Source organism: Loxodonta africana, chromosome 16 (assembly GCF_030014295.1).
Source record: "Loxodonta africana isolate mLoxAfr1 chromosome 16, mLoxAfr1.hap2, whole genome shotgun sequence".
NCBI lineage: Eukaryota > Metazoa > Chordata > Mammalia > Proboscidea > Elephantidae > Loxodonta > Loxodonta africana.
This window is the reverse complement of record NC_087357.1, coordinates 72,007,401-72,025,017: the sequence shown is the minus strand read 5'-3', so window position 1 is coordinate 72,025,017 and position 17,617 is coordinate 72,007,401. Positions and strand designations below refer to the sequence as shown.

Sequence of the window (17,617 nt, the reverse complement as noted above, 5' to 3'; positions counted from 1 at the left end):
AGGACTAGAGCGAGAGGAGGGACCAGGAGCCTGCAGCAACCACAGGAAGCCCTAGAGGGAGCAGCTGCTCAGCCAAGGCAGAGGAGAAGGGGGGGCTACCTGGACTGAGGGCCAAGGTGTTCTGTGGCTGCTTTGGAGCAGAAAGGGGATGGGGCTGGGGCATTGGGTAACAGTTCATACTGTCTTGAAGCCTGCCCATTTACACCATAGAGAATTTCAAAGCTTTGAAACACCAACGAAAGTTTAAATTGGGCTTTTCCCCAGAATCTTGCATTCACAGCTGAGATACACACGTGTGCCCCTCACCTTCTCCCACCCTTCCTCCTCCCCCCATTCTCTCTGCTTGCCTGCTTCTGTGTACCTCTGCCCCCAGGAGCGGAGCTTGAGCTCCGCACACGCCCTGCTGACGTGGAGCTGGGCTTGACAAGCATGAGCTCATCAGGTACAGCCATGTTAGAAGAAGGGAGCAGGTTTAGTTGGAGAGAGACTGTGAATATTTTTACTGGAGGGAAAATCCAGAGTCAGTCAATTCTTTACAAAGTATTTAGTAAGTGCCTTCCAGAGGCCCAAGCTGAGCTAAGCTCTGAGGAACACACAAAAGAAGGATACGAGGACATGTAGTTTTCATCTAGTCTTAGGAGGCTTCAAGGTTAATTGAAGAGAAACATGGCCAAACTTGAAATCACTGAAGCTGTAAATGGCATATGGTTGTTGACCCTACATGTGATGAGTCAGTCCAAGAAGCTTATGGGGAAACATTTATTGGAGAAAGCTTAAGGGAAGTGGGAAGATTTGAACCAAGTCAATGATTACTTCTAGGGAATGGGATTGGAGGTGAAGGCAATGCAGGGTGATGCACCTTTTATTTTTTACTTTGTACTCTTAGACGTGCTCTTTAAAATAAATATGTATAACTCACTTAAGTTTAATTTTTAATTAGATTAGAATTCAAAAGCAACAAAAAATATTTTTAGGATTTTGTGATATGTATTGATGTTCTCTGCTTAACTGGAACATGGGGTATGTGAAGGAAGGGTATGAAAAATGCAGCTGGATAGGTCTGTCCAGCAGAGGAACTGCAGGTTTGTGGGTTAGGCCATGGGAGATGCTGTGAGCAGGGAGGCTGTGCTTAGAGTGATGTTTTTAGGAAGATTTGGCTAAGGGTGCGAGGGTGAATGCAAGAGGGAGGAACTAGACAGGAAGGTATCAATTAGGAGCTGTTGTAATCGGGGTGTAGGATGGAGAGAAGAGGTGACTAGAGACAGAAAGGGATCATGTTCAAAATACTTAACCACCAGGAGAGCACAGCCAATCATAACAGGTACTGCCTGCAAGCAACTGGTCCAGCTGTACCCAAGAATGCTGGGAATATCATTTGTTAGAGATGTGTCAAAGGAAGTTCACATTGAATATGGGGGGATTAAAAAAAAGATCCGTTGAGGCTAATGACAATCTTTCTAGCCTAGAATGTTGGAAGAATGGTGGTACTTCAGCTAGAAGTGGGAGTAGTTTATGAAAGCATGCCGATTGGGTGGGAGGAGGAGTTTCGTGTTAAGATTGAGAGAAAGGTAGACTGTCTGGGTTGAGCTGTCTTTAGAGGCCCTGGAAGGTACCTGCTGGTAGCCCAGGGAGGAGGTCCGCACTAAAGATGTAGGTTTGGGAATCACATGAGTGAACCACATGAGTTTATTCACTCGGCCAGCATTTATTAGATGCCTACTGTGCTGCAGGCACTGGGAAGACATAATCTATGCCTTTGAGGTGTTCACAGTGGGAGAAAGCAGGGAAGCACCAGACTAGAGTTTTCTGAGGGAGGTGTGTGCAGGTCAGGGACCGGAGGAACATCGGAACCAGAACAGGAAGTCTGCCTGAAGGAGGTGGCCTGTGCGTTTGATGGGCTGGTTGGGTTTTGCCAGGTTAAGTGGGGGAGAGGCGAGGGAAGCATACTGCAGGCAGAGGGGATAGTGCATGTGAAGATACACAGGTCTGAACAGCGTGATGATTCTGGGAACTTGATTAGCTTCTCTGTGGCTGAAGGAGTCCCTGGGTGGGGCAAGTGGCGAATACACTTGGCTGCTAACCAAAAGGTTGGAGGCTTGAGTCCACCCAGAGATGTCTGGGAAGAAAAGCCTGGCAGTTCTTCCTGTCAGCCATGGAAAACCCTGCGGAGCACAGTTCTGCCCTCACACACATCAGGTCTCTCTGAGTTGGAATCAGCTTCACCGTAACTGTGTATATGGCTGACAGAAAGAGTGAGTGCAGAAGAGAGGACCTGAGATGGAGGGGAAAGGGGATGGATAAAGGCGCCCTTGAGGCCTCATCTTTAACAGAACTTTCTAGGTGCTGGTCTCAAAAATTAGCACCAGGCCCAGACATGTAGGATTTGCCTAAGTAGCTAGTGAAAAATGCATAAGACCTCAGGGTCCAGCCTGGAACTCAGATTCAGGAAGCCTCTGTGAGAGCCAGAATCTGTGGTTGTTAGTAAGCCTCCACCCTGCCATCAAATGAATCTAAAGCCCGTGAAGGTTTAAGAGCCTGGCAAAGACAGAATTTGGGGTTATCAGTTGTTCTTGGGCTACACGAAGAAGAAGTGTCAGCAAGAGAAATGGAGAAGGAACTCAGACGTGGGGGTAGAACCAACATGTACAACATTGTCAGGTCTTAAGGGAAGCTGAGATGGATAAGAGCTGGAAAACAGAATTATTAGATTTAAAAAAAAAAAAATTCTTTTTTAAATTATAGTATATATAGGTGAGAAAATATTGGCCATTTCAACAGTCTTCACGTATACAGTTTAGTGACATGAATTAACGTTTGCCGTGTTGTTCAGTGATCCCCTTATCCGTTCCCCAATTTTTCCATCATAGATAAAATGTTTTAAATTAGAACACATATGGGAAGCCAGCCATTACTTCCTCTTTCCATCATTCAGTGCTTATGGGGAGCAGCTGAAAGACTCAAGTAAATAGATCTCCTTTCTCAGGGGACACAGGACACCAAGGAGAACACAGCAGCCTGAGTCTGCCCCTTACATGTGCTCTGTAAATATGAGTTTTATGCTGTGCATTTTGAGAAAAGAGTTTTAGTATAGTGGTGGAACCAGAAGCCAAGAAGCAGGCATTTAAGAAGGGAATGGCCAACCAAAATTAAAAGGCCAACAGCAGATAGGCTGAAGGAAATATTCACAGCAGGTATGATAGGAGGGGTGAATATTACTTTTACAGAAAGAACTCTTTCTAATAAGTAAGAATCTCTCCTAAAATCCAGCACATAAATGATCAAAAAAGATGAACTATAATCTGAGAAAGAGGAAGTAGAACTGGTTAACAAATGTGGGAAAATTGCAAAGAAATGCCAGTCGAGGGGGAAAAAAAGAAATACAAGTTGAAATGAGGTGCCGTTTTTTACTCTGCCTTCACCGCTGGTAGTGTGAATTGGCACAAGCCTTTCTAAAGTGGTTTGTGTGTCAAAAGCCATAAAAATATTCCTACCTTTTTTGACCCTGTAGTTCTGCCTCTGGGAATTTCTCCCAAAGAAATCATTCAAAATACAGAAAAACTGAAAGCATGAAGATGTTCAGTGTAACATCATTTGTGACAGTAAAAAGCTTGAGACAATCTAAAAAGATAATAAGGGAGTGATGACATAATTTTGGGAAATCCATTTAACAAATCATTGCAAAGTGATTTTCCATAGTGTCTAATAGTGACGTGCGAAAATGTTTTCTGTTAAGTGGAAAAGTGAGATAGAAAGTAGTACATACAGTATAGTCCAAATTTTTTTTAAAAAACAATGTGTTAGTATTTACGTATTCAGTATAAAATACATGGATAGAAAAAGAATTGGAAGAAAATCCACTGAAGTGTTATAGTAATTTCACTGGTGATGGGAATTTGGGAGACTTATTTTCTTTCATACATTTTTCTATAGTTTTCACCTAGAGTACGTATTAATTTTATAATAAAAATGCTACTTATTTTAAAAGCAAGGCGTAAACTTGTACCTTATAATAATAACCCAACCACCCAGTGCCATCGAGTCAATTCCGACTCATAGCGACCCTATAGGACAGAGTAGAACTGCCCCCCGCAGAGTTTCCAAGGAGCGCCTGGCGGATAGTGTTTTTTAATTGCATAGGAAAAAAAAGACTGATAAGGGTAATAGCATTGTGAGTGGTTTTCTCCCCTCTCTTCTCTGTTTTCTGAATTGCTTATAAAGTAACAGGAACATACGTATAACAATGGCATGGTGGAATGGAAGTGTCAAGGAAAAAGAGGGAGGGCAGAGCAAGATGTGCGGTTTAGCCTTTCTGTGCTCTCTTGAAAGCTCAGGTGATGGTCTGTGTTCTGACCTGTGACGCTGCTCAGAGCATACTGAGCTTTGGGCATCCTGAATCCTTTGTAGATCATCTTTCCTCCCCGATTTCCTGCTGCCTAAGTGTTCAAGAAGCCATGGTGACATAGTGGTTAAGCACTCAGCTGCTAACCCACCAAGGGAGAAAAATGTGGCAGTCCACTTCTGTGAAGATTGGAGACCCCATGGGGCAGTTCTGCTCTATCCTATAGGGTCGCTATGAGTCAGAATCAATAAAAGGTTTTAAATGAGAACGTATGTGGGGAACCTAGCCCTTACGTCCCTTTCGCCCATCCAGCCCTTATGGGGAGCAGCTGAAAAACTCAAGTGACTGTGTCTTCTTTCTCATGGGACGTGGGGTACCAGGGGGAACACAGCAACAGGGGTTTTTGTTTGTGTGTTTTTTTAAATGTTCAAAGGGAGATTTCTTTCTCACTGTTCAGACTCTACAAGGTGCTAGAAATATTAACACTGGTTTGAGTACCTCGCTTAACTTGTTTCCTTTAATTTGAGGACTTCAGGTTCTGTTTAGGTTTCTTTGAAGGTAGATGCCAGTGACCCAGGATCTGTGGAATTACTGAGAGCCACTTGGGAGGACAAGTCTTAAGATGCTACAAACTCTCAAGTCGTAAGAGGCTCCTAGCTTAGGACATCTTGTGCAGTCTGCTAATCTTTAAAAAAAAGAAGAAAGATAAAGGAACACTAGAGAGAGAAAGGAAGGAAAGGATGTAGTTTTTTTTCCTTAAGCACTGTTTGAGTATTTGTTTAATAACTCAAAGGAGTCTTGAACCGCTTTCTAATTTGTCTCATTTGTTTAATTTTTAAATAAAGTTTAAAAATTTAAATAAAAGTAAGCTGTAGGTCTTTAAAAATGATTGGGTATTTCAGCAGTGCTGGCCTTGTGCTGGCTGAGAAGGAGTCCAGCTATGTGTGGCTGAGGGCAGAAACCTGAAAGGAAGACAGAAGAGAGAAGTTTAAAGTCACCCACTGACCTGGGAGGAAACCCTGCTGGCATAGTGTTAAGAGCTATGGCTGCTGACCAAAAGGTCAGCAGTTTGAATCCAGCAGGTACTCCGTGGAGACTCCATGGCGCAGTTCTACCCTGTCCTATAGGGTCGCTATGAGTTAGAATCGACTTGACGGCAATGGGTTGGGTTTTAGATTTTTACTGACCTGGGAAAATATCTTTGACTGGAAAGGGATTGTATAGGGTTTTCATGCAGGACAGTTTAGGAAAAAGTAAACCTGCAACGAGGAAGTTGGGAACATATTCTCTATTAGGTTGACAAGCCAAAGTTCCCGAGCAGGCAGCTGGAAAGTCTTCTGTGTAATGTAAGGTCCAGGGGAAGGCCACCTGTGATGGCCTTTGACAGCAAGCCCCTGAAAGCCACCAGAGCCAATACTGAGCCTGGCCAGTCCCCCAAAAGAGCTTTGATGGCTAGGACTCAGGGCAGGTTAGAAACCTGTTCTATCCTTTAGCCTGGGGAAAAACCAGAGTCTGCTAACCATTCAACTCAACACATGTTGTTGATTATGTACTCACTTTAAGGTGTTTTGCTGGATACTGTGAGATTACAAAGATATAGACCTTCCCTCAAGAAATTAATAGACTAGTTGGATAAAGGGACAAGTACATGTATGAATGTAAGGTACCTCCTTCTTATCGGAAGGATGCTTTGGAAATAAAATCTTGTATGTGGGTATATATGAAAGGTTAACTCAGACAATACCGAATTATATTTAAGCTTCTCTTTAAATCTAGGTCATTCTTTTAAATATTGTAGTCTCCTTCTTTTGAATATAATATACTCCCCAAACATCTTCTAAAGTAGAATGTAAGCTCCTTGAACATAGGAACATTTACCTGGTATGTTCATTACTATATCCCAGTGTCTAGAACAGCCCCCAGTAAGTGTTTGTTGGATGTTGTTAAATTTGCAGAAGTCAGAAAGTAGATAGAACATTCCAAGGGGAGTTTCTGTCTCTCAGAGGGCTGATTTTAAAATTCTTAATTACCCTTCACCTGTTAGACAGTCTTCTGAGACACATTGTCAATGCATCATGTGACTTTAATTATGTGCTGGTGTTTCACATCTGGACATAAGGTCCAGTGAGCATCAAATTGAAGCTAAAAAATTCACTATTCTCAGCATTCCTCAGGATTTACATCTGTCTCAAGACCTGCACTTTTAATCACCAACACTCTTATTTTTCCATTTTCCCACTAATGGCAAAATGCAATAAAGCCTTCAAATCCTGTAAACAAGCACGACCATACTGACAACAAAGATATGCCAAAATGTAACTGTTTATCAGCTGATTTTCTGAAGCTGGAAGTGTTATCCGAAAAGCACTTTAAGGGTGCAGTGTAAAAGTCTAGGTTCAGAAGTCAGATGTATTAAAGCCAAGGACGACTTACAGTAGCTTTATATATATATATGTGTGTGTGTCTTAAAATAACTGTTGCTTTGCTTTTAAGTATATGCCTTTAAAAAATATGTAGGCTGTAGTAGCTTTTGCCATTTACCTGGTAGCTGCTTACTCAAATTCCAGACAGACCTACTACTGAGAGAAAATAAATAACTTATATGTGAGTGAGCTTTATAACCCAAACCTGAAAATTTGCAGTATAGCATTACCTACCCTCATAGACTTGTGACCTAATCTCCTTAAGAAGCTCTCTCTGAGCTCTCTCTGGCCCATCTCAGGATATACTAAATCTGTGTTCGTGACCCTGACAGCAAAGGAGTCTTTCCTCTCCTGGGTCTGGAGGGCTGTGTGTGCCTAGTTGCTGTGTTAACCGCTCTGGTGCTGGACTCCTCCTTCCACTCTTGCCTCCCCCGGCACAGAGCCCACACGGGTGCACTAATCTGCAGCATCTCTGTGCTTCTCTTCTTACCTCCTCTTTCCCCTTCTCTTTCCCTTTTGCTGTGATGTGTCCAGAAAAGGAAGTCGAGTTCCAGCGTGCACCTAATGGTGAGCCTTGCCTGCCCACCCATCCGCCCACTCCATGCTGCCTGCACGCGCCTGCCAGCCACGCAAGCCCATTCTGCCGTGTGCGTGTGCTCCACTCATCCTCACTGCATGTCTGTCCTGTGTGGGCAGCTGTGGCCTGTCCTGCCAGACGGGGGCCATTGCCCAAGGTCACATGGTGGCCTACAGAATGGGCCTTGGAATATGTGGTGCGGCACCCCCTGCTGCGGAGGTCAACGGCTCCCAGCAGCCCAGGGCAGGAAGTGAAGCTGGCATAGACTTGGGGCCAGGCGGCAAGCTCAGGGAGGGCCCCACATTCACTGTCACTCCAGAGAAGAGCCCCAGCTCTCTGGCACAGGCAGCCTCTTCCTACAGACCTGTGGCCAGTGGGCATCGGTGTGGTGGGCAGATAAGCTGGTTGTAGGCTCGTGGCTCTGAGTCGTGCCATCCTGGCCTTTTCCCCTGTGTGAGTGCCCTTGTCAGGCTGTGCCCCACGTTTCATCCTTCCCACCCAGCCCTGGCAGGAACTGCTGAAAGACTCAAGTGTCAAGCGAACACATCTTCTTTCTCATGGGACACAGGACACCAGAGGGCACATAGCAGTCTGAGTCATTATGAAACCATCCATTAAAACCACAGCTGGGGCCACGTGGGTGACATCCCAGCCCTCTGCAGATATGGCAGGTTCATGGGCACCCTGAGGTCCTCACGCCCTGCAGGGTCTTTCTCTCAACTGGGCTTTGCAGGCAGGACAGCATTCTCCAGTCAGCCCTGAACAGGAGGTCAGCATCGGCAGCTGAGCTAGGAGGGCTCTGCTCCTTCCTGGCTGCAATGGAAGAGAGCTAAAGCTTGAGGGAGTTTAGAGCCACATCCCGACTATTCCTGGGACCCCCTCTTCTCCAGCCTACAGAGTTCAGTGGAGTCTTCTTAGTATTTGGTGCCTGGCTTGAGGTTCCATGCTTAGCCCTGGGTTTGGGGGTATTTCAGCCATTGACAGGAAGATCAGGGAGGATGGCTTCAGCTGTGGCCAAACGGGCCATAAAAGAGACCTCTGGACAAGAAGAAGTAGGACAGGCTGGACAGCTAGGAGAGAGCATGCACTAGCTATAACAGAGGATCGTTTTCCATGCCCGGGCCAGAGACAGGAGGCACACATTTGTTTCTCTGCCTGTTGAAGAACTTAGAGGCATCAGGCTGCTCCTCTGTGGCCTCCAACCCTGTTGGGACCCCCAGTGAGCCTGAGTGCACTGGTTAGGGAATTGTGAGAGGCAGAGTACATCGACTGACTCCCTACCCTGGGGACTCTGCCGGATATATATATACATAAAAAAATATATATATATATATATATATATATATACGTATATATCCTGGATCTTGCTGCTGTTGGAAACCCTGGTGGCGTAGTGGTTAAGTGCTACAGCTGCTAACCAAATGGTCGGCAGTTCAAATCCGCCAGGCACTCCTTAGAAACTCTGTGGGGCAGTCTACTCTGTCCTATAGGGTTGCTATGAGTCGGAATCGACTCGACAGCACTGGGTTTGGTTTTGGTGTTCGTTGCTACTGTTAGGAATGGTGGCCTACTCTTTCTTGGGGGCTGGGTTCTGGGACTGTAGCCATACCCCCACCTGGACTCATCTGTCCCCTCCTTGGCACTCTGCCAGGCAGAAGGGTAACCAGCACCGCCCTCTCTGACCCCTGGGGTCAGGGGATACATTTTGTATCCAACATTGAATTCCATCCCTTGCCTCTCTGGACACCATCTCCTCGGCCAGTTATTCTCTCTCTTCTCATTTATCTCCTCAGTTCAGGCTTCAAACTGGATTTTTAAGGAGGAGGAAATCCAGGTGGTAGGTTGAAAAGAGCAACAGGAGACCCAGAGTTTCTGAACTTTGCTTTCTTATAAACATTTCCTGTGAAGCGGGGAGAAGATCCTGACTTTCTTCGGGTCAATTCTAATTGTACAATGAGATGGCACCTGGAGAGATCATTAAAACAAGTCTCTGGGCTAGCCCTACCTTGAGGATGCCTCCAGAGCTAGGTCTCTGGGTCCCTCCAAAACCCACCCCTTCTGTTCATCTCTCCAACCATTGCTCCATTCCCGTAGTGGTATGGAAGCCACCTCAGGCCTAGCTCCTCTGGGCCAGGCCAGGGGACAAGGGAGGTCTGGGAGTCGAACCTGAGCTGCTTTGGTGACTCTGGAGGAACTAAACCATCTGTTTTCTTGTCTCAGCCACAGAGCAACAACAAAAACAGTCTCGTAAACCCAGCCCAAGAGCCCGCGCCCTTGCAGACGGCCATGGTACCTCCTGACTACAGCTTCTCCGCCTCTGCCCCTGGCTGCCTCCTGCTTCTTCCCTCTTTCTCCTCTTGTCTCCCCTCCCCGGGCTTCCTCAGCCTTTTCCCTTTTCAGTCCCTGTAGAGCAGGCAGCTTTGCGTACTGCCCCTGAGGACCCGTCCCCTTCATTGTCCCGCTTGGCCATGTCCCTTCCTGCATGGCAGACTGCTGCTCCCGCTCCTTTCACTGTTGGGGGGAAAGAGTGATCAGGGCTCTCAGCTGAATCTCCCAGCCCCAGGCAGGGGGCCCTAAAGGGTCTGCTGTGTGGGCTGGGACGGTGAGTTGCTTATACAAGGAGAGGGTAGAAGCTGTCTCGGGACCATCGGTTCTTGGAGGCCTCCTGGTAAAACTTATTTTAGCCTTTCCTTTGCAAAGCCAGGAGCGAGAGGAGGGCCGTGGCCCCCACCTCTGGATGGTATGGAGGTCTCTGGATTTCTAGTGAGCCCTGTGCTGTCTGAGTTCTTCCTGGACTCTTCCCGGAGCTCTGTGGGCTCAGGGGTCCGTCTGCTCCAGTAGCTGGAGAGTGAGCAAGGGGATGAGTAGAAGGAGGGGGTGGCGTCACCGTGCCTGCTACTCCTTTACTTCCTGCGGACCCTCATGGTGCCTCACATGGTGCTGTAGGGACAGGAACGCTGGGGAAGGCAGAAGGTGGGTAAAGCTGGCAGCTCCCTGGACTCAGTTTGCTGAGGGGCATACCCGGGTCTTCGCTCTCCCTTGTCCCTGCCTCCCACACATTCCCTGATGAACACTGTTGGCAGGGCCCAGCCTGTGCCCACAGTTCCATAGCTCCTCCAGTGTACTTGCCCCCTGGGACACCCCCTGCTCTCAGAGAAAGAACACCAGAACCAGCATGAGTCAGGAACCACAGCCTTGTCCTCTTGGCTTCCCTGGCATTTGAATCCACTGAGTGCCAGGCCTCTCCTTCTTACCAGCAAGCGCCATCCCTTAAATCCAGGGCTTCCCAGCCACCTTTGACCCCAACTGAGAAAGAATATTTTGTGGGAATAGCTGATGGCCAGGCCTCAGTGGTTATCATCAGGTCTACGGGAGTACCAGGTGGAGGACAGGGTCCCTCAGGGGAGAGCTGTATGTAGGTCTGTCCCCAAGTCCAGGGGATAATTCTCATCTTCTCTCACAGGAGCCACAAACCACCGTGGTGCACAATGCTACAGATGGGATCAAGGTGAGTGGCTCCTGAGCCATCCCCTTCCTTCCAGGTCAGCAGGAAACAGGCAGGCTGGGTCATGGGGGTGATAGGTCCTGTGGTTGGCAGCCTACAGGCCGCACCCCAAGATCGAGGTGTTTGCAGTCTAGGCTGGGGGTAGTGTGTGCCTATTTGTTGCTACCCTCCTAGGAAGGGCATTATATTTAGTGACTCCAAGCTCAGTCTCTGTGGTCAGACAGGCCTGAGTTTGAATCCTGGCCCTGTGGTGCTGAGCAAGTCACTTAACCCCTCTGCACCTCAGTTTCTTGATTGGTAAATCAGGGATAACAACAGAACTGTCGTCCATGAACTGTGAAGTTGAAATGAGAGTAAACAACTAAAGAAACAGAGGCAAGGATATAATCAGACCCTAGAGCATTCTCCACTGCCCCACCCTTTTATGCCCTCAGTTGTCTCATTTTCATTACCATTTAGTAAATATTTACTGAGCCCAAACAACGTCCATGGCTCTGGTTTACAGAGGTGACAAGACAAAGTCCTTGTCCACAGGGACAGTTTAGGTGGGGGCAGGGGGAGACAGAACATGAAGTAATAATCAAATAAGATAAAATCCAATGGTGATAAGTGCTGTGGAGAAATGGTACAAAGTAAAGCGATAGACAGTGTCCAGGGCCCTTAATTAAGGGGTCCAGGAAAGGCCTCTCAGGAGGCGATACTTGAGCTAAAAACTAAACAGTGGGAAGGAGGCAGCCAGGCAAACTCGGGGGCCGAGTGCCCCAGGCAGGTGCAGAGGCTTGGTATGTGTGAGGAAGAGAAGATACCAAGCAGAGCTAACAGCATGGTAAGCAAGGGGCAGAGTGGTGGGAGGGTGATGCGGTTGGAGGAGCAGGCAGAGCCTGCTCTGTGGGGCCTGGTAGGAGCTTGCATTTTATTCTAGCGTAAGTGAGAAGCCACCAGCAGTTCTAAGCAAGGGAGTAATACAATCTGATTTACGCTTTTAAAAAATTGCTCTGGCCATGTTACTGGGATGAGCTAGGGAGGAGCCCAGAGTTGAAGCAAGGAGACCAGGAACCTGTTGTTGTAATTCAAGTACAAGATGATGGTAGTTTGGACTTGAATTGTAGCGTGCAATTAGAATAGGTATGACCCAGGTTTATTTTGGAGGTAGAATGGACAGACTTAATTTTAGATTGGATAATTGGGATGTAGGGAAATAGAGAAAGAAGAACAGAGATGACTCTAGATTTTGCCTCAAGGAACTGGTTGGATGAAACAGTCTTGTGAGGGGGCTTGGGAATCCAGACTTTTAATCTTAGGAGTCAGATGGAAAGGGTAGAAGTAGAACTTTCTGATTCCTCCTTGTACATCCTATAGGAACCCATACTCTGCTTTTGTTGTGCTTGGCTCCCCCAGTTGCCAAGGGCCCAAGCGAATAGGAATATGTTCTTTTTGACCTACAGGGCTCCACAGAGAGCTGCAACACCACCACAGAAGATGAGGACCTCAAAGGTAGGTTCTGGGCCTTTTGTGGGAAGGGACCCCAGTAGTGACCCAAGTACCTTGGTTACAATGAGGCACCTGCCTTGTCTGCCCCAGGAATTGGGAATGGTGGCTCCCCATATTCCCCAGGAGAGAGCTTGGCATAAAAGCTGCTTTCTGTAGGCCAAGATGTGAGGCCCCTGTTTGATGCTGCTGGATTGAGTAAGAGACGTCTCTTCTTTGACCCTAAGTCTAGAATAGCCAAACTGGGGCTTTTCCTGAGCCTGTTCAGTGGCCAGGACTCAGATAACTGTTTCTGTTGCTAATAGTGATACGACATCCCAGAACAGGGGCGTCTCGAATCCCTGCAAAAGTAGCCCATAGTTGTGAGTCACAAGTGGGATGACCAGTTGTCCCAGTTTTCCCGGGACTGAGGGAATTCCTGGGATGTGGAATCCATCCCTTGCCTCTCTGGACACCATCTTCTAGGCCAGGTGCTGTCAATTTTAAATTGATGCAAAACTTGCCGTTTTAAAACCAGAGCAGTTCTAGGCAAACTGGGATGAGTTGGTCACCGTAGCCATAAGGTCTTGGCAAGTGTGATGGAGTAGGGACTCTGATGTCTGTCAAGCCACATTTGGCTGCAATCCTACTGTTCCTGTTAGGAGGACCAGCCTAAGCTTGGAGCTGGCCAGTGCACCGGGGCGTGTGGAAGGGAATGGCAGTCCAGGCCCCTGGGACTCCTCACTTTGGTTTGGCCTCTTGGGATTACTTCCTCTGCTCTAATAAGTGACCTTAGACAAAGCTTTCAGAAAAGATGGAGGAACAGTGTAGGACAGAGCTGAGAGAGCAGATCCAGGGGCAATAGGGGGACACCAAACCTTTCGGAACCAAAAAAATAGCAAGCCTACATTTATAAGGCAGTAAAGAATAGTGCCTCCAGGGCTGCTGGGGTTAAGGTCAGATAAATTCAGTTCCGTGCTGGCAGAGGCACCTTCACTGCTGGGCTCTCGACCTTGTGAACATGTAGAACATCTTCCCCAGGAGCAGGAGTCCTTGTACAGACTGTTTTGAGGCTCCTCTGGAAGCCACAAGCCCGGGCCCTTGCACCCTCCTGGGGCTGTCAGCTGGGAGGCCTCTCTGGCAGAGGCAGCGGCGTGGGATGTGGTCCAGTGTCCACAGCAGCCTGAGGCGTCACCTTGGCCCCAGCTCTGCAGCACCATGGGCTCGGGTCCTGTCCGGCTTGCTCGCTCACCTGCCTTGTTCTGTTTGTTTTGGCTGCTCTGCCTTGCCCTGCCCTGCCCTGGCTGGCTAGCTGCCCCGCTCCGCACTGGGAATGGCAGCTCGGTGCCTGAAGGACGGAGCTCCCGGGACAGAACAGCCCCCTCTGCAGGCATGCAGCCCCAGCCTTCTCTCTGCTCCTCAGCCAGTAAGTGTGAGGGAGGCACATTCTGGCTTCCGTCTCCCTGGCTCGTCCTGAAGCCCGTCAGGGACCCCCACCAATGCTGTCAGCCCAGCCCAGCTGCCCGTCTTAGTAAGCTTTGGGAGCATGGCCTCTGCAGGGGTGGGGGAGCCGTTTGGAGGCACTGTTAATCCTGGTTGGGGGGCAGATTGGCCAGTGGCCCCTGAGACTGGGGCCCAGAAAACAGAAGCGGAGTGGGTAGAAAAACGTGGCATGGAGGGAGGGAGTGGAAAGCCACTGGGAAGTGCCATGGGCAATGCCTCAGCACTGAGCCAGGAGGAAGGGCGGAGTTGGAAGTCAGGTCCTGGGTTGGGGGTGAGGGGAGGACAATGGTGAGAATGCGAGAACAGACACACTTCGGGATGTGATGTTTCCTGAGGCTCAGAATAATATCATGAGTAAGAGGATGTTGTTTAGGGTGAGACAGCCCTGAGTTCAAATCCCGGCCACACTACCTGCAAAAATGTATGACGTAGCTTCACTTCCCAGAGCTTCAATTTCCTTATCTGTAAAGGGGGAATAAAATGTACCTACCTCCTAGTGTTGTGGTGGAAAACAAAAGATGTAGTAGAAAATACTAGATGTCTTGCCAGAGTAACATCTGATATAGGGTGCCTTTGTCTGCTGCTTTTCCTCCCACCATCAATCAATCCTTTTAGAGTTTCTAAACACAATCCTCTTCACCCATAGGGCCCCAGTCAGGTCCTCCAGACGGGTTTGGTGGGGCTGGAGAGGGATGTGCACATGTGGGCATGCGTGTGCATGTGCGTGTGTGTGTGCGCACGCATGCACGCACACACCTGCTTTCCCCTTTAGAATATGGGTAGAGCTTATCGGTTCCCCTAATCTGCTGTTTTCTCATCTGGAACTGCCACCTGATGGTGCTGATGGCTGTGAGGCCTCTTCCTGGCTGTACCTTTGGCTGTGCGACTCCCTCCCGGCTGTGCTCCTTGGCTGTGCAGGCCAGGCCGTGCTGTGGTGGTTCTGTTCTAATGCTTGCATTTGTCTTGCAGCCTCGCTCCTGTGAGGAAGGGCTTGTCTCCTGGGCCAGCCTGGGGCTGCTTTCAGGGTTAGCCCGAGCTCAGTCCGAGCCCTCCCTACCCCTGGTGGTGCCCTCTGCTAATAGTGGCGCTCCCTGTAAGTGAGCTGCCCACGAGTGCAGGATGTCACCAGCAGTCCCTTGGCTTGGGAAGGGGGTGGAGGGCTCTTAGGGCACCCTAACTCTGCCTGCCTGTCAGTCTGAGCCTTGCCTTGGTTTTCCTGAGGGACACATCCTGGTATGAGAGCTGGTATGAGATTTATAGCCGTGCCAAAGCTTGTCTGGGGTAAACGGAGCCATCTCTCTAGGCAGAGGCTGTCAAGAGAAGAGTTCTTATAGTTCCAAGATCCTTTATCCCAGGAAAGCCCTGTAACCCTGTGGAGGAGATGGGCAGGGTGAAGAGACTGTCGCATCCTTCCTAGGGCTCTGCTCCTCCTTTTGGACCTCTCATCCCTGGCTAGGTTCTGGACCCCTGAGTGAGGGCTGGGTGGGGTGCTGTAACTGAGACCTGACTGAGCCCCTTTGGGTGGGAGAAGTAAGTAGGTAGTGGAAATGGCTTCTTGAAGAGGCAGGGCCTGCTAGGGATGCAATACATAGGCTCTGGTAGAGTGTTCATGATGTGCCAGGCCCCTCAGCTGTTAGAGACAAGAGTGTTTGCTGAGACCTGGTTGTTGATGGAGAGGGAGGCGAGGGCCAGAGAACAAATGGGTGGGCTTCAGAAGGAGGGGACCATTGGCTCTACTGACACCAGTGTGGGCGGGGGGTGGTGGAGAGAAGAGTGGGCTCACTCTTTTGCAAAGGGTCTTAGAGAAGAAGAATGTCTTTGTCAAAGGAATCGCAGAGAACTCTTTGAAGGACCGGGGTGGGCTGTCTGACCCTTGGAAACTTCTCCAGTCCCACAAAGGTAAATTGCTGGATTTTCTCCCCACAGTGCGAAAACAGGAGATCATTAAGATCACAGAACAGCTGATTGAGGCTATCAACAATGGGGACTTTGAGGCCTACACGTGAGTAGAAATGCATTTTCTAGAGATGCAAGTTGCTACTCAAGGCCTTCCTTGCTCCTAGAAAGTAGCTGGGACCCTGGAGAAGAGAAAGCTGGGCCTTGGGCACAGGGTGCCTGCATTAAACACCAGGCCCCTAGGCTGGGAGCTCTTCTAGGTAGATACGCTGTGATCGAGCTCATCCCTGGTGTCCCGGCTGTGGGCAGAAAGCACTGGGCTGAGTGACCCAGAGGCAGCCCCCCTAAGACCTTGACTGTCTTGTGTGGCCTGGCACACAGCGAGCCTGCCGCTATGGGACAAATGCCACTGACAAGGAAGGAAGGCAAGTAACCCCCATAGGAACCTGACCGGCTGCTTTTTTTTTTTTTTTCTGCAGGAAGATTTGCGATCCTGGCCTCACTTCCTTTGAGCCTGAGGCCCTTGGCAACCTGGTGGAAGGGATGGATTTCCATAAGTTTTACTTTGAGAATCGTGAGTGGGTTCGTGCTGCTGATATACTCCTGCCTGCCCCTTCTACCCCTTTGCCTCTGTCCCCGTTCACCTTCTCCTCTTCCCAGTTGCCTGCTTCCCCATTATTTTACCTGCCTATTGCGCCCCTGGTCTGTGTGCTTACTCCCTGTGCTCTGACAATGGTCTTAAAGATCCCTTTCGAAGGCACAGCTCCAGATCCCACTAAAGCTGCCTGAGTTTGCAGCTGCCTCACAGCAGGGCAGCCGCCACCATCAGCTTCAGTAAAGGACTGGAAACCATTTGAGATTAGGTTGAGATGGTCTCAGAAAGTAATAATGAAACTGTGTGTCTGCAGGTTTCACAGTAGAGGACATTAAAACCAGGATAAGGATGTGTAAGCAAGTAACAGGGCACCGTTGGTGATTTGTGAGCTCAGGAGTGGTGGCTAGGCTCCTCCTGAATATCAAGGGGTGCAGGAGTCCTGGGGTAGAGAGGAGGCACTCTGGACAATTCTTAGAAGCCCCAGGGGATAAGAGGAAGCTGAATGATTGCCTCCAACCCTGCCGCCATCACCCGTTTTCTTCCTTCCAAGACCCTCTCCTTCAATTTTTTTTTTTTTTTCGTCTTTTTCTCTATCCTTCCCCATCCTGCCCTGAGTTTCATTTTATCACTGTTTTCTCCACTGATGACCACCCACTGCACCGGTCAGCTGCAGATGGAAACCCTAGACTCTAAGTAATTTTGTGAGCCAAAAGCAATTCCAGAGCTCAGGAAAGCTCTAAGGAAGGTGTCATGTGGCTTCTGTCTTAACACTTAAATTGAACTAAAATGTGAATCTCAATAAAAGCAGCACCATTTGCACAGTGTGTTCTGATAACAGCAATCCAACTTCTCTTGCCTTTCTGCCAGAGGACCCTGGGAACCCAGGGCATATCCTGAGCTTGATGTTTTCGGGTCTCTTGAATATTTTAACTTTGGTGTCCCTCCCCTTTTTTTTTTCATCACAAGTCAGTTTTGACTAATTGAAGTTCATGATTTTGCTGTGCACCCTAATTGGGAGCAAGCAAAACGCTTACGAGATACAAGCATCAGCCTGGCAAAGTAGAAAGACCACAGGCTTCAGTTGGAGTCAGATGATCCTGAGTTCAAATATTGTATGATTTGGGCTAATTATTTCACCTCCTTGAGCCTATTTCTTTATCTTATAATGAAAATAATAACGACCAAGGACTACAGCGTGTGCATGTGAACTAATTAGACACAATATCTAATTAAAATAGTAGCTGCTGCCATCCTCCTCACCCACCTGTCTCTTCCTTTTGCATAAATTTGGAGACCGGTGTGATGGGGTGTC

At 48.5% G+C, this 17,617-nt stretch overlaps 1 protein-coding gene across 13 annotated transcripts in view; it reads left to right on the top strand.

Annotated features, from left to right (window-relative positions):
- CAMK2G (calcium/calmodulin dependent protein kinase II gamma) overlaps nucleotides 1–17,617 on the top strand; it is a 60,645-nt gene that overhangs the window by 40,284 nt on the left and 2,744 nt on the right. For 4 of the 13 annotated variants that reach the window (XM_064269734.1, XM_064269728.1, XM_064269736.1 and 1 more), the window contains 7 exons: nucleotides 7,297–7,329; nucleotides 9,560–9,628; nucleotides 10,803–10,847; nucleotides 12,290–12,338; nucleotides 13,624–13,737; nucleotides 15,741–15,816; nucleotides 16,190–16,284. In XM_064269734.1, coding sequence (XP_064125804.1) covers nucleotides 7,297–7,329; nucleotides 9,560–9,628; nucleotides 10,803–10,847; nucleotides 12,290–12,338; nucleotides 13,624–13,737; nucleotides 15,741–15,816; nucleotides 16,190–16,284 — 481 coding nt within the window. Of the gene's footprint in view, nucleotides 1–7,296; nucleotides 7,330–9,559; nucleotides 9,629–10,802; nucleotides 10,848–12,289; nucleotides 12,339–13,623; nucleotides 13,738–15,740; nucleotides 15,817–16,189; nucleotides 16,293–17,617 lie in introns of all 13 variants that reach the window. The other 9 variants (XM_064269740.1, XM_064269732.1, XM_064269739.1 and 6 more) reach the window with 7 other exon arrangements.